Source organism: Lotus japonicus, chromosome 1 (assembly GCF_012489685.1).
Source record: "Lotus japonicus ecotype B-129 chromosome 1, LjGifu_v1.2".
Classification (NCBI taxonomy): Eukaryota; Viridiplantae; Streptophyta; class Magnoliopsida; order Fabales; family Fabaceae; genus Lotus; species Lotus japonicus.
In genome coordinates, this window is record NC_080041.1 from 26,791,654 (window position 1) to 26,817,066 (window position 25,413).

Here is a 25,413-nt window from a genome sequence, read left to right on the forward strand (position 1 = left end):
TTATCATGAACAATTATGATTAAAAGATAATTACGACGCCAAATGTTCTCGCCAAGAACATAGAATCAAGGCATAGTGTCAAGAGTGTGTGGAATGTGATCGGAGATTTTAGAGAGATGAGCTCTTAACTGCCTAGAGAGAGAAAATATAACTGAATTTCAATATTGTTATTGCCAAATGAGCTAAAAGTCCCTTACAATTGGTAACCGTCCCCTATTTATAGATTTGGGGTTGGGTCTTTGCGCCTTTAATCTGTCTAAATGGGCCGGTTGGGCCTTGTGGAGAGCGGCCCAAGGTCCAGGCATGTTCCGCGCCTAAGGCTGAGTCCCCTGGGCGAGGGACCCTAGGGTCTTGCCCAGTCCACAAGTCCACAAGACACCGAGCTCGAAGCATGAGAGCTAAGTGTGTCTTTAAACAGAAGATACCAAGGCGAGGACTATGAAAGACTAAACAATGATAAAACCTAAAGTTTTTAACAAAATGAAAAAACAATTGCCAACATGGCCGGGAGAATAAAATCAAAAAATCTTCGTATTCCAAACTTTTCGCTGCACCTCCCCTTTCCTAGGCAAACTGAGTCCACAAGCAGTCCCAGGGCGATGACACTTGACCTGCTCGCCTTGCCAGCACTACGCACGTGCCCTAAATCATGACACTTTGACAGGTGTCGTGCGTTCACCACGCATTGCGCCCTGAAGTAGTTTTTAAGTCAGCAAATCCACTGAATCTCAACTGCCACTTTTGAAATGTCTTTTCGAAACTTCGGCGAACCCTGTCAACCCGAATTTCAACCAATAAGCTTCCTTTACGGTGCCTTCCATTTAATGCACCACGTCAAACCCTGACATTTTTTAATTTGAACCAATCAGCATTAACGGCTACAACTTTTCGCCTAACACGCTGCCTTTACTTTCTACTTTCTTATCCTTTAAATTCTCTTCCCCACATTTCCCCTCTTCCCTTGTTAACTATCTCCTCACTCGCTCCTGATTCCTGTGCCGGCTTCCCTTACTAATCCTGCGAATCCCTTGCTCTGCTCCCTGCTCTTTCGTCCACAACCCCACCTCTGGTTAGTTCTTTTCTCTTCTCCTTCTTATTTTTGATGCTCCCCACAGGGGCTCTGTCCTCTCTCGAGGAAATCAAGGCTCACCGCTTGGCAACCTTCGCCACTCTTCCCCCTTGTCACGGAGGCACCCAACCAAGAAATCCTTGACCAATCATCTGAACTTTCAACCAGCAAATCCGTCTATAACCTCGCTAACCGAGTCGGTGGGTTTTGCTACTCCTCCTTGCTAAATGACCTCCTTCGCACCACCGGCTGTCAAGAACAAGACCGCCCCTGGCAGCACTGAGAGTTTAACGACCTCAGATACTCTCACTTTTTCTTCATCCATGAATACCTATTCCTTGACCTGAACATAAAACTTCCCTTCTCACCTTTCCTTACCCTCATGTTGCGCAACATCAACGTTTCCCCTTGCCAACTTCACCCCTGCTCATGGGCCTACCTACGATGTTTCGAGATCCTTTGCCACAGTGTTGATGTTGCGCCTTCTCCTGCCCTTTTTTCCCTCCTTTTTGAGGTGGATCTTCGAGGATCTTAAGGTTGGGTCGTCTTGGTCCCTCGGCCTGGTCGAGAACGATTTGTCCCTTACAGGGCGGGCTCAGAATCTTATCTTGCCCGGAGATACTTCCAAGTCTTCATCCATCCTGCTTACCCCTCGTTATTCACAGAGAGGGGGGGATAAACCATTTTCCCTCTTTACTGGACCTCGTCCCCTCGACCTTTAAATGACCCCCATACCATGTCTCCTTCTCCCCGAGACAGTATCAGCCTAGAAACCTTACTTCAACTTCCGCTCCTGAATTGTATTGACCTTCTTAATGCCCTCCTAGGATCTAAATTGCTTCCTCGATTAGGTCCTGATTCCTGTATGTTTGTCGCTTACTTTCTTCCTCGCCTTTCCCCCTAATGACTGTTTTTCTTTTCCTTTTTCAGGTAAAACGATGAAGTTCTCTACCGCTGAGTTGTTGAATGCCTTTGTTCTTAACAGCTCCGAAGCCTCCCCCTCTGCCCGTGCTGGGGAGAAAAGGCAGGGCTCACCGGCGGACGAAGGTGCCCTAAAGAAGAATAAGGCGAGCGAGGCGAACCCCTCCGTTATCTCCCCTGTTTTTGGTAAGGAGGGCATCATTCCCGCCCCTTGTACCTCTTCAGATGTGGGAAAGTCTCTTGTAGCTGATCACCAGGGCGAGGCGAACGCCTCTGCTATAGCTCACACCTCGCCGTCTGGCAACCGCCCAAACTCTCCCGCCAATGTTTTACCAACCCCTCCTCCAAAGAATGTCAATGAGGAGGAGGAACTCTCGCCCGATCGCCCGAAGGGCCCCTCCAGCGACTCCAACCCCGATCCATTTTCCTTCCTTCTTTCTCATCCATATCTTGAGAAATTGAGGGAAATTCCCAGCCATAATGCGCAAGATGTGGCTCAGGAAGCTGTGTCGAATCTCCTCCGCGCGGGTTGCCTATTTGCTTAGGTAGCCTGGCAGGCTCGGCCCCTACCTGGCACTGCTGAGCTTCGCCAGGAAGTGGAGACTCTACGCGCCGCCAACCTTCGATTCAATGAAACTTGCTCCAACCTACACCGCCAGCAAGCTTCCGAAGCGTAGAAGACGTCAAAGATGCAAAAGAAACTTGCTGAGGCGAAGCAGGCGCGGGCCGCGGGGGATGAGAAAGAAGAGCATCTGGAAACCAAGATTAACAAACTCAAGCAGGCCCTTGATGCTAAAGATGCCGCCCTTGCTGCTCAAGAGAAAGATCTTTCCGGCAAGGAAGAAGAGATTGCTCAGCTGCGCAAGGATTTATCAGATAGGCGCAAGGCTCTCGCCGACACTCGCTCTGATCTAGAGTCCAAGTGCAAACTCCTGACCGAGAAGGATGCTCAAGCCAAGATTCTGGAAGAGCAAATGAAGAACGACGCAGCCCAGACAGCAGCTGTTGAACGCATCCGGGGCTTCCTGATCGCCAAGGCTCAAGTCAAGCATCTTCATCTTGATGTCAACCTTGACTCTTTGGGAGTTTTTAAGAAGATTACACCCGCTGGGCTGGAAGGTGTTGAAGACCCTCCGGGGGTTGCTGGCGTTGACCTAGGGGATGCTGTTCAACCAGAAACGAAAACATAGATGGTTTAATGTTTTCCGATTTTTATTCCCTTGTTTCCCCCGTTTGTTTATTAATTTCTGAATTACGCCTGACGACATTGATGGTGTGCCGGGTTCAACTAGGGCTCTTGGCTCAGTTTCTGAACTGAGGCTTTCTTTCACACGCATATTTCCCGTAAGATCAAGTGTAGCCTCGCCAGCTTTATTAGGCGAGGACTTATAATTGCTCAGGGCCCAATGGCCATATGGGTTTACCCGAGTCTTTTGATCCTAGTTTGAACAATGCTCGCCCATATTTCGGGGAGATTATCGGGATAAGAAGCTTATCTGCACACATCGCCGACGAGTGACGGCGAGCTGCGTCGGACTTTCTGGAGCAATCCCCAGACATCAAGGTCGTGTTGGGATTGCCACCTTCAGGGAATTTTTCCCACCGAGCCCTCGCCGCGATTCAGTGTGATTGAAATTGCTTGACACAATTTTTGTATTTTCAATCAGACGTGATAGTCAACAAACTCCCAAGATGGAGAACAAGAACGTGTCTTTGTTTTTACCATGCAGGCACTTTTGGTCGACAATTTCTTCCAACAAAGTACAAAAGGATTTTCCCTCGCCGAGTCTGCTGTCGATTTTGCATCGGATTCAACGTTTTTGTTGATCTCATTAGCTGTAGTAGTGTTTTAGACTGGCAACGTTCCACGATCTTGGCATCCGCTTCCCATCCAAGCTTTCCAGGTGATAAGCTCCCTTTCCTAGGACCTTCAAGATTCTGTAGGGTCCCTCCCAGATTGGGCTTAACTTGTTTCCTGTGACCCCTGTCCGCTTCTTAAGCATCAAATCCTCTGCTTTCATTTCTCTTGGTCGTACCTTCGTGTCATACTTAGCCGCTGCTCGTTGTTTCATCGCCGCTTCCCTTAGGCGAGCTTCGTCGCGTGTCTCTGATAGCAGGTCCAACTCCATCGCCATATTTGAAGCATTCTCGCCTTCAAACTTCGGCGCTGTTCGCCATGAGCTGTTGTCGATCTCTACGGGGAGCATAGCATCCGCCCCATATGTCATCCTGAACAGTGTTTCTCCTGTAGACGAATGTTGCGTCGCGTTATATGACCAAATCACAATCGGAAGTTCATCCAACCAGGCCCCTTTGGCATCCGAGAGTCGGCGTTTCAATCCTCGCAAGATGACTTTGTTCGCCGACTCCGCCTGACCATTGGTTTGAGGGTCCTCTACCGACGAAAATCTCCTCCGGATCCCCATTTCCTCACAAAATTCCTTAGTCTGATTGCTTGCAAATTGCGTCCCATTGTCCGAGACGGTCGCTCTTGGCACTCCGAATCGGCACACGATCCTTTTCCAATAAAAACTTATTATCTTGGCTGCTGTTATGCTTGCTAAAGGTTCAACCTCTATCCATTTAGTAAAGTAGTCCACCGCCACGAGAATGAACTTCATTTGCGATCTGGCAGTGGGAAAAGGCCCGACGAGATCAACTCCCCACATGGCGAAGGGCCAAGGGGAACTAATCATGGCCAATTGCTCCGGCAAGGCTCTGGGTAAATCCGTGAATTGTTGACATTTCTCGCACTTCCTTACAAATTCTGCACAGTCCTTTCTTATCGTGGGCCAATAAAAACCTGCCCTGAGGACTTTACCCGCCAGAGACCTTCCACCAATGTGACTTGCGCAAACCCCTTCGTGAACCTCTGTCATAACATCCTCATACTTTTCTGGTGGTAGGCACCTTAAGAAGGGCGAAGTGAATCCTCGCCAAAAAAGGATGCCATCGAGCAACGTGTAGTACCCTGCTTCTTTCCTTTGAGCCTTTGAGTACTTCACTACATCGCCCGGCTCACCCGCCAAGATATCAATGATGGAGTTTATCCAAGTTTCCTGGCGATCTGCTGAGGCTACCAGTTCTCCCTCTATGCTAGGGTTGGTGAGCGTTTCCTGAATCACGCTTCGGTTATTCCCGGGTTTTCTGGTGCTAGCCAACTTACCTAGGGTATCAGCCCTTTGATTTTGTGTCCTCGGCACGTATTCAACCACAATTTCCTTTATTCGACTCATAAGCGATCGTACGCGCTCTAGATACTTTATCAAAGCCGGTTTTTGACCTGGAACTCCCCATTGACCTGATTTTCCACTAATAACGAGTCTGTTCTTACCAACATACTGTCAATTTGCACCTGGATAGCCAGCTTTAGTCCTGCGATTAGAGCCTCATACTCCACCTGGTTGTTACTAGCCTTGACTGGAATTTGAGAGATTGTTCCAACACCAGTTCTCCTGTCCCCTGCAATGTGACTCCGGCTCCACTTCCGTTGTCATTCGACGAACCATCGACGAACAACGTCCATTGCGTGTTTACTCTTTCTCCTTCCTCGAGTGTCAACTCTACCACAAAATCTGCCAAGGTCTGCGCCCCAACTCTCCCCCTTTTATCATACAGCAATCCATACTCTGACAGCTCCACTGACCATGCGACGAGCGTTCCTTACAAATCTGGTTTCTGCAACTCCTGCCTCAAAGGAAGATCAGTTCTCACCTTTACCTGAAAACTTTGAAAGTAGGGTCGCAAGTGTCTGGCGGTGACGAGGACGGCGAGCGCCGCCTTTTCTATCTTCTGATACCTCATTTTGGCCCCTTCAAACGTGTGGCTCACAAAGTAAACTATTTTCTGTTCCCCGTCTACCTCCTGAAGGATTACCGAGCTGATCGCGTGGTCTCCCACAGAGAAATATAAGTGTAGGGGAAGACCCTGGACGAGCTTCGAGAGAACAGATGGTGCTGACAACATTTCCTTGAGGCGAGTAAAAGCTTCTTCACATTCTGAACTCCACTCGAACGCTGTGTTCTTCTTAAGGCATTTGAAGAACGGAGCTGACTTATTACACGAATGAGGAAGAAATTGAGACAAAGCCGCGATTCGCCCGGTTAGCCGCTGCACCTCTTTCACATTGCTTGGGCTCTTCATCTCCCGTATCGCCTTGCACTTGTCCGGGTTAATCTCAATCCCCCTTGACGTGATCATGAAACCTAAGAATTTACCCCCTTGTATTCCGAAAGAATATTTCTCCGGATTGAGCCTCATGTCGTGTTTTCGGATTTTACCAAAGGCTTCCGATAGGTCCTCGTGGTGAGTCGACCCCAAAACTTACTTAACGATCATGTCGTCGACGTATACTTCCATATTCCTTCCTACTTGCCCCTCAAACACCCTATCCATCAGTCACTGATACGTCGCCTCCGCGTTTTTCAATCCGAAATGCATGGTTTGATAACAGTAATTTACCCTTGCAGTCATGAAAGCCGTTTTATCTTCGTCCGATGGATGCATTTTGATTTGATGGTACCCTGAGTAGGCATCCATTAAACTCAGAAGTTCATTCCCCGAGGCTCCATCCACCAGTTTATCTATGCTAGGTAAAGGGTAGGAATCTTTCGGACATGCCTTATTGAGGTCCGTGTAATCCACACACATTCGCCATTTTCCATTTGCTTTCTTGACCATTACCACGTTTGCCAACCAGGTAGGGTACTTGATTTCGCGAATAAAATCTGCTGCAAGTAGCTTATTCACCTCTTGCTGGGTCGCCTTCTCCTTCTCATCGCCCATTCGTCGCCGAGTCTGGGTCACTGGCTTCGCCCCTGGATTCAGTACTAATTTATGACAAATGAAATTTGGGTCTATGCCAGGCATATCCCTGTGACTCCAAGTGAAAAGGTCTAGGTTCTCTCCCAACAACTTTGACAACCTCTGCTCTTGGCTTTCACTTAACCCGGTCCATATTTTGAGTATCTTCTCGCCGAACCTCAACTCTTTGGTTTCCTCTATCGGGGTGGGTCTATTGACTCGCCCATCGCCCCTTGGATCCAAGCTTTCGTCCGGAGCCTCTACTTCATTACAGCGATGTCCTATTGAGGCGTTCTTCTTATGGTACCGATCCACAGCGTTACAGTAACACTCTCTTGCAACCCTTTGGTCCACCGCAATCCGTCCTATTCGCCCGCTCGCCAACGGGTACTTTATTGCTATATGAGCTGTTGATATTACTGCGCATAGACGGTTTAAAGTGTTCCTTCCAATGATCGCGTTGTATGACCCTTCCGCCTCTAAAACCAAGTATTTCACTGTAAGTTGTTTGGCATTCTCGCCCTCGCCGAATATGGTATCAAGATCTATGACTCCTTTCACCCACACTCGTTCGCCCGCGAATCGTACCAAGATCCCTTCATACGGGGTAAGGTCACCTTCCCTTATTCCAAGCTGCGCAAACGCCCCGTCGTAGATGATATCTGCTGAACTCCCCTGGTCCAAGAGCGTTCGTTGTACGTCGAAGTGGTTAATCCGAAGGGAGATCACGATCGGGTCGTCTAAGTGTGGTTCTAACCCGAAAAAATAAGCGGGTGAAAATGTGATTTCCGGATGTTGAAAACCGAAAGGTGCTTCCGCAACCGCATTCACCGTTCTGAGATATCGTTTGCGCGCTGCACTAGTGATTCCTCCTCCGCTAAAGCCTCCGACGATTGTGCCTATTTCTCCGATCGTATGAGGTTTATTACGCCGCGACTTAACAGTCTTTCCTGTTGTGATCAATTTCTCAACTGCATGCTATAAAGCTCTGCACTTCCCGGTATCATGACCAAGAACTTGGTGATAAGCACACCACTCTCCCATCACCCTACTCTTCGCCGAAGAAGACTCTAACTTCCTCCTGGAACCTCGGTAGCTTTCCCTGTATAATCCGCTAGGTTCTAACGCCGCGTCCATTACGGTAACTGCCTCATCCTGTTGTTCCAAACAGTCAACGACTTCACAGATCAACTTTTGCCAACTTTCGCTGGCCTCCAACTCCGGAAATTGCGTGCTTACGCCTGCTGGCACTTGCTCCTCTTGCTCGTCTTGTTCCTGCGTGCTTACGCCTTGCGTTGGCTGATCGCGCACACACCTTAATTGTCCTCCTCGCGATCGATGATATCCTTCCATCATACCGATTCCAATAATGGTTCCTATCAACTCAAGAAAATTCTACAAGAGATTTTACACCTTCCTTCCAATCGTGATCCACGTTGTCTGGGAATTGAAATCTAGCGATCCCCACAGACGACGCCAAATGTTCTCGCCAAGAACATAGAATCAAGGCATAGTGCCTAGAGTGTGTGGAATGTGATCGGAGATTTTAGAGCGATGAGCTCTTAACTGCCTAGAGAGAGAAAATATAACTGAATTTCAATATTGTTATTGCCAAATGAGCTAAAAGTCCCTTACAATTGGTAACCGTCCCCTATTTATAGATTTGGGGTTGGGCCTTCGCGCCTTTAATCTGTCTAAATGGGCCGGTTGGGCCTTGTGGAGAGCTGCCCAAGGTCCAGGCATGTTTCGCGCCTAAGGCTAAGTCCCCTGGGCGAGGGACCCTGGGGTCTCGCCCAGTCCACACATGAAAACTAAAAATGTCTTTTGACTTTCTAAAAACGTAATAGGACCTAATGTCTTACTCTTGAACACTTATTGTTCGATCTAACGATCATGATTTAATCGCATCATTCTCCCATAATAAGATCATTCTCATGATAAATTTATATCTAGAAGAGAGAAGTCTTTTTGTATAGACGTATGCCCACATTTAATAAATAATATTAAGTGTAAATCAAAAGACTAGATAGTTGGCTTTTAGTATGAAATGACTAATATCCACTATCGAGCCTATTTTATTTATTTCCATTTAAGATATATAAATAATTTTTCATTAACTCTTTTATACATTATATCAAATATTGATTATCTAAAAAATATTGTTTATTCATTTTTAAATTATAGTATAAATATAATTGCAATTATAGACTAATTTAATGGTTTGTTTTAACCTTAGATGTATCATTATCTATTTTGCTTTATTTCCTATAATGATTTTTATTATTAATAATCTTATACACGTAAATAACTTGTGGGTAAGTTTTACACAAACAATTAATTATACCATTAGACTATTTTTTACATTATAGTTAAATAAATAAAAAAATAAGTTGATTAAAAAATTAAATATATGTAGGTGATTGTTGGATATGGCATTGTGTTAGGAATGCAAAATTGGCTTTCTTAAGGGTGTTGTACTCTTTTTCCTTGCTAGGTTTTTATCCCAATAGCTTTTTTCTAATAAGGTTTTAATGATGCACATTCTTAAGATAACGTTTTAAGCTGTTCTGCGAGGAACTTTTTTGGGAACTATTAGCTGATTGGGAAGCATTGTTTTGAATTTTGTCATGGAAACCATTATCTCATGTTTGAATCATTATCAATAAATTATTCATTTTCAAAAAAATTTAAATATATGTATAAAATGAAGCATGTATTGAATTATGTCATTAGAAAATTTAATAACTCATGGTAATATATAAACTATTGGGACAATTCTTATCCAAACATTGTTGAGGAAACAAAACAATAGTTGTCCCCTATAGTCTAGTAAATGAGCCGCTCATTGGGGAATATTCACAATCTCTCAATACAGAAATATTTTAATGCAATGAAAAGATATGCGTAAAAAATTCCTATAAAATGGTCTCTTCACACCTCATTCCAAAATGTGTTTTCAACTCATCCTCTAAACACACCTTCTCTCTTCATTTCTTTATCTTGAATTCATGTCAACCTCTAGAGTGAAAAGTCGTGGCAAGCAAAAAATTGAAATTGAAAAAATAACCAATGAGAGTAACTTGTTGGTTTCTTTTTATAAGCCTCACAAAGGGCTCTTCAAGAAAGCTAGCGAGCTCTGAACCCTCTGTGGTGTAGAGATGACATTCATTGTCTTGTCTCCTAGCCTAAATTTCTTCTCATTCGGTCATCCAAGCGCTCAAGGTGTTATTTAGTGGTTCTTATCGCAAGGCCTTCCTCAACTTGCTGAAACCATGTTGTGCATTGAGGCTTCGCGCAACACTACCTTGGGTGAGCTTAACATGGAACTGTCTCGGATCAACAACAAGTTTGACACCGAGAGGAAGAACAACAAAGAGCTAAATTGCATCCACCAAGGCTGCCCAAACTTAGATCCTAGGGACAGGTCTGATTGAAAACATGGACCGACCTCACCTTGAACATTTTAAGCTAGTCCTAAATAAACTCAAGAAGAGGTTCAAATTCTATTGTTATGGGCTCATAGATGAGGGTGTTATTGGTGGACTCTCGATGGCATGATTCCTCCCCACCACCACAACCACCGCTGCCATCACCCACTTAGGATTCTTTTCTCTAGGCTTTTCACACCCCATAAAGCAAGGTCATAAGTGCTTTGGAGGCTTTAAAAAAGGAATAAAATGTAGGACCACCCTATCGATTCTAATGTGATCATCAAATGACGTGATGCTTATTTGTGGTTTAGATTTTTTTTTTATTTAGTTTCATGCATGTTCTATTCAAATAAAGTGCATCTTACTGCAAAAAAGTTCTCTTTTTGTCATTTATCTCTAAAATTTGTAATTCTTTCATATGAATGAGCTTGGTCGTATTAAATTATTTATGCACTTTGAAATTATCAAGTGGAATGGGCTGAGTAAAGGTCTGTTCTAAAAGTAGGAAAAAATAGTAAAATAGTTTATGTTGAATATTTCAAACAATGTTGTGCTTAAGAGTCAAATCAAGTGCAAAAACTATTTCATGTACGTAATTAAAATTAATATTGAATATTTTGTTCGAAGATTTTCCACAATTATGAAATAAATCATATTAAAGCATATAGGATGATAATTTGCAATCGTGTCATGACTATTCATAAGTGCCACTTTAAATTTATTTATAACTTTTATTGATTTACGTTTTTCAATCGAACGTTGAAATTTATTGAAGCATTTTTTTGGTTTATATTATACATCAAATTTTAAATTTCTCTCTCTCTCTCTCACACACACACACACACACACTATAAACATTTTTTAGAGTGAAATCATAATTATCAAATTAATTTGACAAATATCATCAACACAAGGCAATCATGTCCTAGCTTGAAATACACATCATTATGGGGATAGCTCTCCCTAGTTTTTTTTTTTTTTTATTTCCAAGATTCGAATGCGCTAATTACTTGTATTGTATATAATATTTATAAAATATAATATTCCCAAGATAGTTTTCTTTATTATACAAATTGATTATCATTATATGCATGATAAAACTATTAGTTGTTTTATTTAATAAATTGAATAAAATATTTAAACCACATTTTACATGAAGCTTTAATGCGGAATATATGTATTGTCGTTTTTCAAATTTTAACTTGTCTTGAACCTAGAGGCTTGTTGGATGTTGTATCATTTGCTTGAATCTATGACTTTTACTGAGTTGTTCCATAGCAACCGTAGCTATCTTATGTGAGTGGGTTAAGTGTTTTATTGTCATAACTTATATGTGTTGCATTATAGTGGGTTTTTCAGTATTCCCTTATCTTGTGTGAGGATTTTTCTTATGACTTTTTATAATTTCAATAAATAAAAATTCTTGAGAAAAGAAAAATATGCATAATTGGGATTTATCATAAGAGGAATTTTATTTTATATGAAAATATTAGGAATCAATCATTATCTTTAAATCTAATCATGATGTGCGTGATTGAAAGAAAATTAAAATGTCACATGACTAACTTATACGTGTAAATAACTTTTGGATAAGTTTTACACATACAATTAATTATACCATTAAATTATTTTTTACATAATAGTTAAATAAATAAATAAAATAACCTAATGAAAAAAATATTAATAAATCATGGATTATTGGGATAATTCTTATCCACCATTGCTGAGTAAGCAGAAATCTTGCAATGAACAGTTTTCCCCTATAGTGTTATTCCTTCAAAATGATTATCCTATCAAATGAGTTATTCATTGGGTGATATTCATTATCTCTCAATCCAGAAATATTTTAATGTAATGAAAAGATATGCGTAAAAAATTCATATAAATTGGTCTCTTCACACCTCATTCCAAAATATATCTGCAACTCATCCTCTAAACTCCAAACACAATTTCTCTCTTCATTTCATTCATCTTGAGTCCATGTCAACCTCTAGAGAGCAAAGTCGTGACCTGGAAAAAATAACCAATGAGAATAACTTTCAGGTTTCTTTTTGTAAGCGCCGCCAAGCGCTCTTCAAGAAAGCTAGCAAGCTCTGCACCCTCTATGGTGTAGAGATGGCTATCATTGTCTTGTGTCCCAGCCAAAATTTCTTCTCATTCGGTCATCCTAGCGTTGAGGATGTTATTGAGCGGTACCTACCGCAAGACCTTCCTCAAGCTGCTCAAACCATGTTGTGCATTGAAGCTCCGCGCAACGTCAACGTGGGGGAACTTAACGCACAACTGTCTCGGGTCAACAACAAGTTTGACTCCGAGATGAAGAAAAACGAGGAGCTTAATCGCCTCCATAAGGTTGCACTAACTCAGATCTCGGGTGCAGGTCAGATTGAAGACATGGATATGCCTCAACTTGAACATTTTAAGGCGGCCCTAGAAGAACTCCAGAGGAAGACCAGATTCTATTATGATGGAATCGTAGATGAGGGTGCTGTTACTGGAGCATGATTCCTTCCCACCACCACTGACACCACAACCGCCGCCGCTATTTGTGGTTTTGATTTTTTTTTTAGATTTATTTTCATGCATGTTCTATTCAAATAAAGGGAATCTTACTGAAAAAGTTCTCCTTTTGTTATTTCTCTCTAAAATTTCACTTACTTCCTTCATATGAATGAGCTTGCTCGTATAAAATTATTTATTCATTTCGAAATTATCAAGTGGAATGGGCTGAGTAAATGTCTATTCTAAAAGCACGAAAAAAATAGTAAAATATTTGATGATGACTCTTTCACACGATGTTGTGCTTAAGAGTCAAATCATTTTCGAGAAGGTTTGATTATGCAAAAACTAGTTAATGTACGTAATTAAAATTAATATTGAATATTTTGTTCGAAGATTTTCCACAATTAGGTCATGACTATTTAGAAGTGCCACTTTAAATTTAACTACAATTTTTATTGATTTACGTTTTTCAATCAAACACAGAAATTTATGAAGCGTTTTTTTATTTTTTTTATTTTACATCAAATTTTTAAATTTATTCCTCTCTCTAATTAAAACACATTATAAAACTATGTGAACTACGTATGCAAAATATGTTATCCGCAAGGTGGAGGAGATGAATACGAAGATAAGAATATATATATATATATATATATATATATAATATCCAAGTACTCATATTTTGTACTAAATATAATGTATATATTATGATATTTCTACCTCTTAAAAAAAACTATATATTATAATTTTAATTTATAATTTTTTTTAGAGTGAAACCATAATTATTAAATTAATTGACAAATATCATCAAGACAAGGCAATCATGTCCGAGCTTGAATTCCGCATCATTTGGGGATAGCTCTCCTAGTTTTTTTATTCCCAAGGTTCGAACTCTAATTAATTGAATTGTATATAAAATTTATAATATATAATATTCACAAGATAATTTAATTTATTATACAAATTAATTATCATTATATGTATGATCAAACTATTAGCTGGTTTATTTAATAAATTGAATAAAAATATTTAAACTACATTTTACATGAGGCTTTAATGCGATGTATGTGCATTGTCTTTTTTAAAATTTGAACTTGTCTTGAACCTAGGGGATTGTGGGATGTTGTATTATTTTGTTGTATCAATGACTTTTACTGAGTTATTTCATAGCAACCCCAACTATCGTATGTGAGCGGCCTAAGTGATTTGTTGTTACATGTGTTGCATTATAGTGGGTTGTCCGGTATTCCCTTATTTTGGGTGAAATTTTTTCTCATGGCTTTTTATTATTTCAATGAAATGTTTGCTATAGATAAGAAAAATATAAATCGTTGGGGATATATCATATGAGAAATATTATTTTATATGAAAATATTAGGAATAAATCATAATCTTTAAATCTAATCATTAAGGGTCGTGATTAAAAGATAAATAAAATGTCACATGACAACTTAAAAATGTATTTTTACTTTTAAAAGAAGTAATAGGGCATAATTTCATACTCTTGACCACTTATTATTCGATCTAATGATCACGCTTTATTCTCATCATTCTCACATAAGAAGACCATTCTCGTGATAAATTTCTATCTGTGAGAGAGAAAGACTTTCGGTATAGTCTCGCATTTAATAAATAATATTTAGTGTAAATCCAAAGATTAGGTAGCTCGCTTTTAGTATCAAATACCTAATATCCACAGTCAAGCCTATTTTATTTCTTTCCATTTAAGATATATAAATTAATTTCTTTAATTTTTTAATATATTATATCAAAGATTGATTATTGTTAAATATTATTTATTCCTTTTTAAATTATAGTATAAATATAATTGCAATTAGAGACTAATTTAATTATTTTTTTAACCTTAGTTGTATCATTATCTATTTAGAGTTAATTCCTATAATAGTTTTTAAGTTTTATAATAGTTAATTCCTATAAATAACTTGTTGATAAGTTTTACACGTACAATTAATTATACTATTTGACTATTTTTATACATTATAGTTGAATAAATAAAAAATAAGCAGATAAATTTTTTTGAATATATGCATAAAATGAAGAACATATTTAATTCTGTCATTAGAAAATTTAATAAATCATGGATTATTGGGATAATTCTTATCCAACATTGCTGAGTAAGCATAATCTTGCAATGAATAGGTGTCCCATATAGTGTTATTCATTCAAAATAATTATCCACCTAAATGAGCTATTCATTGGGGGATATTCATAATATCTCAATCTAGAAATATTTTAATTCAATAAAAAGATATTCATAAAAAATTTCTATAAAATGGTCTCTTCACACCTCATTCCAAAATATGTCTGCAACTCGTCCTCTAAACTCCAAACACATTTCCTCTCTACATTTCATTCATCTTGACTCCATGTCAACCTATGGAGAGCAAAGTCGTGACATGGAAAAATAACAAATGAGAGTAACTTGCAGGTTTCTTTTTGTAAGCACCGCCAAGGGCTCTTCAAGAAAGCTAGCGAGCTTTGCACCCTCTATGGTGCAGAGATGGCTATCATTGTCCAGTTCCCTAGTCTAAATTTCTTCTCATTCGGCCATCCTAGCATTGAGGGTACTATTGAGCGGTACCTATCGCAAGGCCTTCCTCAACCTGCTGAAACCATGTTGTGCATTGAGCCTTCGCGCAACATCAACAATGGTGAGCTTAGCACACAACTATCTCAGGTCAACAACAAGTTTGGCACCGAGAGGAACAACAACGATGAGCTAAACCGGCTCCAAAAGGTTGCAATGACTCAAATCTCGGGTACAGATCTGATTGAAGACATGGACATGCCACAACTTGAACATTTTAAGGAGACCTTAGAAGAACTCCAGAGGAAGGTCAGATTCTATTATAATGGAATCGTAGATGAGGGTGTTGTTATTGGAGCATGATTCCTTCGTACCACCCACGGACACCACAACCACCACCGCCATCACCCCCAAAGGAGTCCTTACCTTAGTTTTTCCACACCCCATGAAGCAAGGCCATCAGTGCTTTGTGGGCTTTAAAAAAGGAATAAAATGTAGGACCACCCTATAGGTTCTAGTGATATCATCCAATGACGTGATGCCTAATTTGTGGTTTTGATTTTTTTTTTATATTTAGTTTCATGCATGTTCTATTCAAATAAAGGGAATCTTACTGAAAAAAAGTTCTCTTTTTGTCATTTCTCTCTAAAATTTCACTTAATTCCTGTATATGAATGAGCTTGGTCATATAAAATTATTTATGTGCTTCGAAATTATCAAGTGGAATGGGCTTAGTAAAGGTCTATTTTAAAATCACGAAAAAATCGTAAAATATTTGATGCTGACTCTTTCACACTATGTTGCGCTTATGAGTCAAATCATTTTCGAGAATGTTTGATTATGCAAAAACTAGTTAATGTACGTAATTAAAATTAATATTGAATATTTTGTTCGAAGATTTTCCACAATTATGAAATAAATCATATTAAAGCATCTATCTATCTATATATATATATATGTAAAGCACACTTGAGTTTTTTCATTAAATACAAAAGCAAAACTCAAGTGTTGCATTGTATTAAAAGCATCAAAACAAACAAAAAAAACTTTGTAATAAATATGTTAAACAATAATAAACTTAAAATTGAATATATATATATATATATATATATATATATATTGTAAAATACTATTCAACTACTTACAATAAATAACAACATCCATAAACTTAAAATTTACTTGAGTTCTGTATTTCACAAATATTAAAAATAAATTCAATAAGAAAATAATATTTATTAACAAATAATTTTGCGAAGAAAGAGACAAAAATATTTCAACATTAAACTTCCATTAGCACACTTTTCATAAATTTTCAACTGAAGGTACTACTTTCCAGGCCAAAACTTGAAAGAAAGAGATAAATACCACTTTATAAAAGTCTTTTTTCTTTTATAAAAGATTTTACACAAACACAGACTAAATTATTCAACTCTAATTATATATTTTCATACTTTTGCTTATTATTGAGAGTGCATTACTATTGAAACATATTATCAGCAAATGAACTTAAAATAACTTCTATTAAAGCACAACATAAAACATGTGCTTTAATATACTAAAAAATTAGTATACATTTCATTACAATTATCATATTCTTAATTATCTACTGTTGAATAAATTTTTTTATATTACATATATTATTGTTACAAATATAATCAATGTGAGACCCAAAATTTTCAGTTATAGAATTAACTAATTAAAATCCTATCCACGATTAGGTTCGATGTATCGTGAAGAAAAACCTGAATAAGTGTTTATCGAATGGAATGAATTTATAAAGGAGAAAGTTCAAGTAAAGGCTAAGGATAGTTTTAAAATCGATAAAAGTTATAGCGCGAGTCTTATTTGCTTACGCATAGGGCAAAAGCGTTAGTAAACGACTAATTTACTCTTAAAGCACTATAGGAACTAATTCCAAAAATCTTCAGAGAAATATAAGAATTTCTCTTATTCATTTCCATGACAAGTGTTTCGACACGAAACCCTGGAATGTACGAACAGTCGATTCCAATTCTCGGAAGTTTGCCGAAACTAAGTTCCTGATAGCTCAAGAACCTAAAAATAAACTGTCGATGAAGACTTTTTCTATTCAGAGCTTCAAATGAAGATTCCACCCGTGGATATCGATTTCTTTCGATGTTTCTAATCTTTCTTCAGAAGGAAGTTTTCTCATCCGACATCAACTGCAAAAAGTAACTTTTTGGGTTAAATCGATTAACACCGTTAGTGAATCGTTTGCTGAAATTCCAAGAACCCTGTTTCGAGTTCTGAAATTCTGTCGCCAGATTCTCTCTTATAATTCACAGAGGAATGTGCAGGAAAAATCGGAATCGCGAAATTTTCATTTTCCCGCGGTTTCGATCTCCTATAAATAGCATAAAAACTCAAAATCCTCACCATTTTCACCACCAAGGCCGCGAGCTCAAGAGGAAGGAGGGAGAGGAAGATTTTCGCTGTTTCTTGCCTGATCGTCGCACTGACAGTTGCTATACGTAGGCCTCGAGGTACTGATGCTTTTCCTTACCTCTGATCGTAAATTCTGTAGCTTTTCTCTATGTCTTTCTGTGCTCAAAGTTTTGAGCTTTTTGTAAAAGTGTCCAAATAACTTGATTTGAGTGTCTAAACTTATTGCCTACATGCCCAAGAGCATGAATATCCGGTTGTTTTTTGCTGAATCTCGCCGAATCTTCGCAGAGATCCAATTTTCTGGAAAAACTCATTTTTGGGTAAAAGCTTCGCTTTTTGAATCAAAAACTCTTGCTTGAGCTTAGCGTCAGTAGGATTAGTTGTTATAAATGTCATTAGGAACACGCTCATCAAATTTATTTTTCAAAATTCCGACTTTGAGTTTTCGGGCAAAAAACACTGACCAAAATACCCCTGTGTTAGTTTTCGACCCGATAATTTTTCTGAGAGTTTTTCTGGCCTGGATATCGCCTAAGAATACCTAGGAATTAAATTTGATCGAAGAAAAAGTTCGGGAAACCCTATTTTGATAGTGGCCGAAACTTATTTGGTATGGTACCGTGTCCAAAAATAATTTTTGGGTCTATATGACCTGAGTTATAGCGTAGCTCTCTCCGTTGTCGAAATTTTGGCTTTGGTTTCGTGTCATTCCGAGTTTTGTAGCTCGAGTTATGCACGTTTTAGCGAATAAAGTGTTTTTGTACAAAACTTGAATCGAGTCAAAACTCATCCATTCAGGGAAAGCCCTTCCATTCCTGCCTAAATGTTGTACTCTGAAGCTTCTTGAGCTTTGTCTAACGTTAGTTAGGATTGTTTCGATTGTACCGACTTATTTTGATTGATTTATGCTTTGTTTGCTCTAAGGTTCGTTTGTGGAAACCTTGGACTTGACTGAGCAAGCTTGTGAGTGTGACTTACACTGTGTGGACTAGGCGAGACCCAAGGGTCCCTCGCCTAGGGGACTCAGCCTTAGGCGCGGAACATGCCTGGACCTTGGGCCGCTCTCCCCAAGGCCCATCCGGCCCATTTAGACAGATTAAAGGCACGAAGGCCCAACCCCGAATCTATAAATAGGGGACGGTCACCAATTGTATGGGACTCTTAGCTCATTTGGCAATAACAATATTGAAATTCAGTTATATTTTCTCTCTCTAAGCAGTTATGAGCTCATCTCTCTAAAATCTCCGATCACATTCCACACACTCTTGACACTATGCCTTGATTCTATGTTCATGGCGAGAACATTGGCGCCGTCTGTGGGAAACGGTAGATTTTAATTCCCGGACTACGTGGAACGTGATTCAGTTGCGTGAAGCTCGTCTTCTTTGCAATTTTTCTTGGAAGATTGTGATACAGATCCTGCGCGATCCACGATTCGGTTGGGAGAAGTTCGATTTTCTGCGAGAATTTGCGTGAGTTTTTGTGGCTGAATTCTCTGCCAGTCAACAAAGCCCGATGGAGCCTTCTCGACAACAACAAGGCAAGAAGCTGGAACAAAGCTACATCTCTTCCCCGCGCACTGCGAGGTTGAATCGGCACCGCCGCGCAGAGGCACGGCGTGCCTTGAGCAAAGACTTGCGATTACAAAATGAGTGTCTTCAGGAACAGTTGAGTTACTATCACCTTCGACAATGGAATCAAGAAGAAAATGCAGCTGAGGCCGCTGCTGAGGTCAAGCCTTTCTCGGCAGCAGTGCGGGAGGTGACAGTGCCAGACGGTATGACACACCTCGCGTTGAAGGCGTACGACGGGGAAACCGATCCGAAGGATCATTTGCTTCATTTCAATGCACGGATAGCAATAAACGCGGTTTCTGCCGCAGTAAAGTGTAGAATATATTCCCATCCACGCTCCGAGGAGAAGCTATGGATTGGTTTGTGGCTTTGCCTCAGGGATCCCTAGCCAAGTTCCGTGACTTCTCATCAAAATTCCTCGATCACTTTTCTGCGAGAGCGATCGAGGACCTGTTTGACATGCAGCAGCGGGAGCGTGAAACCTTGGAACAGTATACGGAACGATACGTGCCGCGTCCGCAAGGTTTGAAGAATTGGAGCCACGCATGTGCGTGTGCGCTTTCAAAGGTGGTTTATCCTGGGGAAAGTTTAAGCGCGAGATAAGCAGGGAACTGGCATGTTCAATGATAGAAGTCCGTGCCAGAGCGCAAGACTACATCCTCGAAGAAGGAATTGAAGCGCACAAAAGGAAGCAAGAGAGGGCGGTGAGCGTAGAGCTGGCGAGAAAACGGATACAGGAGGAGGAAGCAAATCGTGAGCGAAGGTCTAAAAAATCTGATCGACCTGTTAAGAAAGGCAAGGGAGAACAACTCAGTCGGCGATCTCGCCGAACAGTTGAGGCGAACCGGCGCATGAGGCTGAAGGGACGCATAGGTAAGGAGCTAACAAAGTCGCTCTTGGAAGCGGGAGTCGAGGACGTAAGCAAGGAAGGTAAGTACAGCACGAAGCTAGGACGCGAGGTGAGGAATAGGCTCAAATGGTGTGAATACCACAACTTGGAAGGCCACGACACCACCGACTGTTTTACACTCAAGGGTCAAATCAAGCGGCTAATCAAGGCGAGACAACCGTGGGTGGTGAAGAGATAGGAAGCTGAGGAAGATGAAGGTGGCGAGGACGAAGGAACTGTGGAAACGGCTAACGTGATCATTGTTGGGAGCCACGGGGGCGACGACGGTACATCGATATGGGGGCAAAAACGAACAGGGGAAACAACGCCGATGGAAGTCTGCTCGGCTTGGCTCGAGGGCAACCACTCAGACATAATAGTGTCGTCCGCAGATTTTTAAGGAGTCAAGACCCATACAGACGATCCCTTAGTGGTAATGGTAAGAATCAGGGGTTTCAACATGAGGAGGGTACTGTTAGACCAAGGTATCTCAGCCGATATAATCTACGGGAATGCATTCGAGTAGCTGGGACTAGGGGACGAAGACCTAAGGCCATACACAGGGAATTTGGTGGGTTTCTCAGGAAAGAAAGTTCAAGTGCGCGGTTATGTGGAATTGGACACGGTTTTTGGAGTAGGCGAGGATTCCAAACTTCTGAAGATAAGGTACTTGGTCTTGTAGGTTGCGGCAGCTTATAATGTCATTATAGGGCGGAACACTTTGAATCGCCTTTGTGCAGTTATATCCTCAGCTCACCTCGTGATGAAATACCCGCTACCCTGCGGACGGGTGGGAACGATAACAATAGATCAGGGAGGAGTGAAGAAATGTCGCGACCGTAGCCTTAACTTGTATGGCCGAGAGAAGGATAATGGTGGACACGGGAGTCACGAGAATCGAGGGACTAAGGGCGAGCAGGGACATCCAGCGGCGCAGTACCAAGACGTCGCGGGCGAGTTAGAAAGGCAGGTCGGCGAAAAGTTGGACAGGGGAAAGAAGGTAAAGGGGCGAGATAAGGGAAAGGGTAGAGGAATATTGGCGATCGAGCCCAGGCTCACCATGGAGCAAGAGCGACGCTTAAGTACGCTGGGAAAAGACTACATCGATTTGTTTGGCGGAGAACAAGGAGGAACCTCTCCCAGGGGGCCACCTACATTGGACCAGCTCCATGGGATAGCTAATAGAAAGAACAAACGGTGTGAAAGTCGCCGAGATACAAGAGGATACAAACAGTCAGTGGACGGTAGGAAGAGGCCAAGGTACGCCGAGAGTGAAGATGAGCAACAATGGTTCCCTTCCTCCTACGGCGAGAAAGTTGGGCTGAGCGACGAGAATGAGGTGCTAGGTGTAATACTCTAATCAAGGAAGCAGCCAGAAAGTTAGGACTAAAAATAAAGATGCACTATTTTTCTCCGACACGAGAGTTTTTTAACGAGGCATCCCTCGGTGTAAAAATCTAAACAAATCAAATACAAAAGGATATTCTTAGCAATACTCCTAGCTATCGAACTGAGACGACAACCCGGTGGGAAAAATTCCCTGGAGGTGGCAATCCCAACACGACCTTGATGTCTGGGGATCGCTCCGGAAAGTCCGGCGCTGACCGTAGCCCATGCAGGCGACGTGTGCGGATGAGCTTCCCGTCGCAACTGGTTGGCGGCGTGCGTAAATAAAGCTCCTTATCCAAAGAACCTCCCCGAAATTTGGGCGAGTCAAGTCTTCCTGAAACGCGGGAAGCACTTTTAACTAGGCTAAAAGTCTGGGTAAACCCATATGGACATTGGGCCCCCAGCGTTGTAAGTCCCCACCTAATAATGCTGGAGGGGCCGCACCTGCTCTTACGGGAAATATTGGTGCGAACGAAAGATTTGGTAAAATACCGAGCGAAAGTCCTAGTTATGTGTAGCACACTCTCGAAAAAATACTCACACGGAATCGGGAGGCTAGCGCTGAAAACACGTGCTAGATGACGACGAACAAAAGGCGGAGATAAGTTGCGGGCTGCTCGCCTCGCCCGCATAATTACCTTTTGTTCACTTAAATATTCATTCTTTCCTTCAATTATTTGTTTACGTCGTTATGATTTCCTAACTCAATTATTTGTTTGCTCGCATGATCTTATTAGTGCACGACAAAACAATTCAGGACACAAACTTTTATTCAAATACTCGACTTAGTACATTTAGAAGGGAGGGTCTCTCTTCATTCTCCTACATTCTCTACGCTGCTTTGTTCTCTCGAGCTCCAACCGGTGTTGCCTGTACCCCAAGTTACAGAGTTTCTGGCTTAACTCCTCCTTCTCAGGACCTTCTTCTACTGCCTCCAGAGCTGTTATCATCGTTTCCTTCTCCTCCAGCAGATCCAGCTCCCGCTGGCAGAGCTCTTGAATTTCTTCCACGAAGGAGAGAAAATCCCGGAGGATGGCGTCCATTTCAGGGCTTAGATCCATTCCCAACAGTTTGTTGGTCAAGTCGTAGGCATTGGGATCTTTTGGATGCCTGACGTTGATGAAGAGATCTTCATCAAAAGCTTTTTTCCTGAGCTCTTCCAAACAAGCGATGTAACATGCCATTTCCTGTGGCGTTTGATGTTTGAAAGAAAGATGGAGTTTGATGTTTCAGGAAAATGAGGAGATATGAGCTTTACTCGGCGGTTAGACTCCATTTATAGCTTCAGTTTTATCTCCGGAGAATTAATAATGAAGCAGTTTTACGAGGAGTTTGCCTTGAAAGGAGGTGCAATTTGTGTTGAAAGGCTTATATGCCCAAGGACGGTGGTCAGCGATAGGCTGTTGGGATTTGAGGAACGTGTTTGATTTAAGGAACGTGTTCAAAGCAGTTAAAAAAAAGTTCTAAAAAAAAAAGGAAGAGAGAAGAACGCGAAAGATTCTCATTCAAAAAGTAAGAGGATGGGGCATTAATACAACAAAATTTATTAACATTTTCATGGTCGTTCTTCATCTTCGTTTATAGGAAATGCTCGGCAGAGAAGCCTGGAGGGTCGGGGTCCCCAATTAGCCCTGCAGGAGTAACCTTTTTGAACGCCCCCATCTGGCTTAGATCAATCCGAGGATGGAGATGCTCGATTTGAGCCTTGGCGAGGAAAAAACCTCGGCCGCGTTCGAAAAGGGCAGCGGTAACAGCTTCGGACCTGATTTTCGCCTCTAAAGCTTCTGTGTCGAAAGGGGCCAGAGGCTTCGCCAGGGACAAGGCCTCGTCTTTCTTTGCCAGTTCCTATTCCTTCTTCGCCAGCTCATCACCTTTCCTCGCCAATTCATTGTCTTTCCTTGCCAGTTCAGAGCGGAGATTCTCAAGGTCAGCATCCATCGAAACTAATAGATCTGCCCTCGCATTTGATTCCAGCCGCACCTCTTGCTGCAGTTCGGAAATTTTCCTCTCCAATTCAGAAATCTTCCTATCACGGAACTCCAAGCTGACTTCAGCACGGGAGGACTGCTCGTTTAGCTCTTTGGAAAAGGAAGTCTCCTTGGCGAACAGCTAAGCAGTGAATGCCTCACGTTCCTTGGCAAGTTGGGCGTTGAGGGTGTGGAGGCGAGATACCTCAGATCGCAACGCGTCAGCGTCTCGGGCGGAGTGACTATAGCAGTGAAAAGCGTGGAGAATCGTCGCCAATGCGCCTTCGGACACTCTGCCTAATCCATGCTCTTGAACCCTCTCATTCACCTTAGCCACCTGGGCATCCGTAAGGGATATGGAGTATGGCAGCCCTCGACTCTCAGAGCTTGAAGAAGGAACATTCGGCGACAGCGGAGGAGTTTTGCCGGCCGATGCCGCGCCTTGACCAAGGGACGGCGGGACAACTGTTGGCTGGGAGCAGGCCCTATCCACGGATTTACTTTGAGAATTTGGAGGAGGAACCGGTATCACCCGCGAAGATTCGCCAGGGCGGGTTAAGCTGTTGGAAGGCTGTAGCTTTTTGAGGGAAGGATGATGAGATTCCTCGCCAAGGGGTCGCTTCTCGTCCGCCTGGATTTTCGGCATGTGATGACCCTATTTTATTAGTGTTTTTAGGGTCATTTCTTTGATAGTTTTGAGTCTTTTTGTTGAGTCTCATGTAGTGTTTCATGCATTCTCATGCATTTTTATCTTTTCTTGTGTCCTTGTTTTGTTTTGGTAATTTTGTAGTTTTATAGGGAGTTTTCTTGCATTTAAAGTTAAGTTTAGGACTTGCATGATTTTCTTTTGTTTTATGAAGGACCTCTTGTGCTAATGAGCTCTTTGAGCTTCTAGATTCTTCCTTGACATGTTGGTTAGGTTTGGAGAGAAGAAACTGAAAGTAGTAGAAGGCCAAGAAGCATGGAATTGAAGGAGGACTTAAAGAGGATTGAAAGAGGAGTTACAGAAGCCAAAAAGTCTTTTCCAAGCGAGCTTGAGCGCCTAGGCACTGGGAATTGGCACCTAGGCGCCAATTAGCTCCAGAGAGCATGTTTTGGGCATGCAATTGGCACTCAGGCGCTCTGAATTGGCGCCTGAGCGCCCAGACTCGTATTTTTTTTGTATAAATAAGGTTTAGGCCAATTTCTTTGAGACACTTAGACATTTTGCTCATTTTGGATCAAGTTTGAGAGTTGAGGAGAACTTTGGGGCTGTAGGAAGGCTTCCAACTTGAATTTTTCTCAGGTTTTCATTACATTTTCTGCATGAATTCACTAGCCATGAGTGGCTAGTTTCCTTTTTGCTTTGGGTTAAGAGATTCTATGAAGTTTTAGTTTGTTAAATCCTATCTCTATGCATGAGTTCTTGATTTAATCTTGTATTTCATTTCCATTATGCATGTTTAGCTTTGGTGCACCTTTGTTATAGGCTAGATTATAATCAAATGGAAGTTTGTTATGATTTAGGGACATGAATTGAAATAGATCCTTCTATACTTGCTTCTAGGCATAGAGTGAGGGTAGGGTTTTGTTGGCTTGAATTTACATGCTTATGAACCTCTTATGAATGTTTAAGTACACAAGGAATTGGGCTTTACTTTCAGTTTCAGAGAATTACTTTTGTGAGGAATCAACTAGTAAGTACATAGGCTATAACAACAAGAGATAAATCAAGGTGACACATGCATAGGATAGGTGGACTGAAATGGATTAGATGATCATCAACCCAACGCAATTTTCTATCAATTGTTATTTATAACATATTCAACATTGCTCTTTTACAAAACTTTTGTCACAAACAACCAAAACCAATTTCTGAATTTTATTGCTTTAGAAGCTTGCAAACTTTAGACTTAAATCAACAATTCTCACTCA

At 41.3% G+C, this 25,413-nt stretch overlaps 2 protein-coding genes across 2 annotated transcripts; both read left to right on the forward strand.

Moving 5' to 3' along the window:
* Positions 1 to 12,204: 12,204 nt before the first annotated feature.
* LOC130731357 (agamous-like MADS-box protein AGL62) lies at positions 12,205 to 12,729 on the forward strand. Its single transcript, XM_057583627.1, has one exon. The coding sequence runs from the start codon at positions 12,205 to 12,207 to the stop codon at positions 12,727 to 12,729; it is 525 nt and encodes a 174-aa protein (XP_057439610.1).
* A 2,518-nt stretch (positions 12,730 to 15,247) lies between these two features.
* LOC130731366 (agamous-like MADS-box protein AGL62) lies at positions 15,248 to 15,637 on the forward strand. The gene has a single exon (XM_057583640.1). It carries the CDS (start codon positions 15,248 to 15,250, stop codon positions 15,635 to 15,637), a length of 390 nt encoding a protein of 129 aa, XP_057439623.1.
* The last annotated feature ends 9,776 nt before the right edge of the window (positions 15,638 to 25,413 follow it).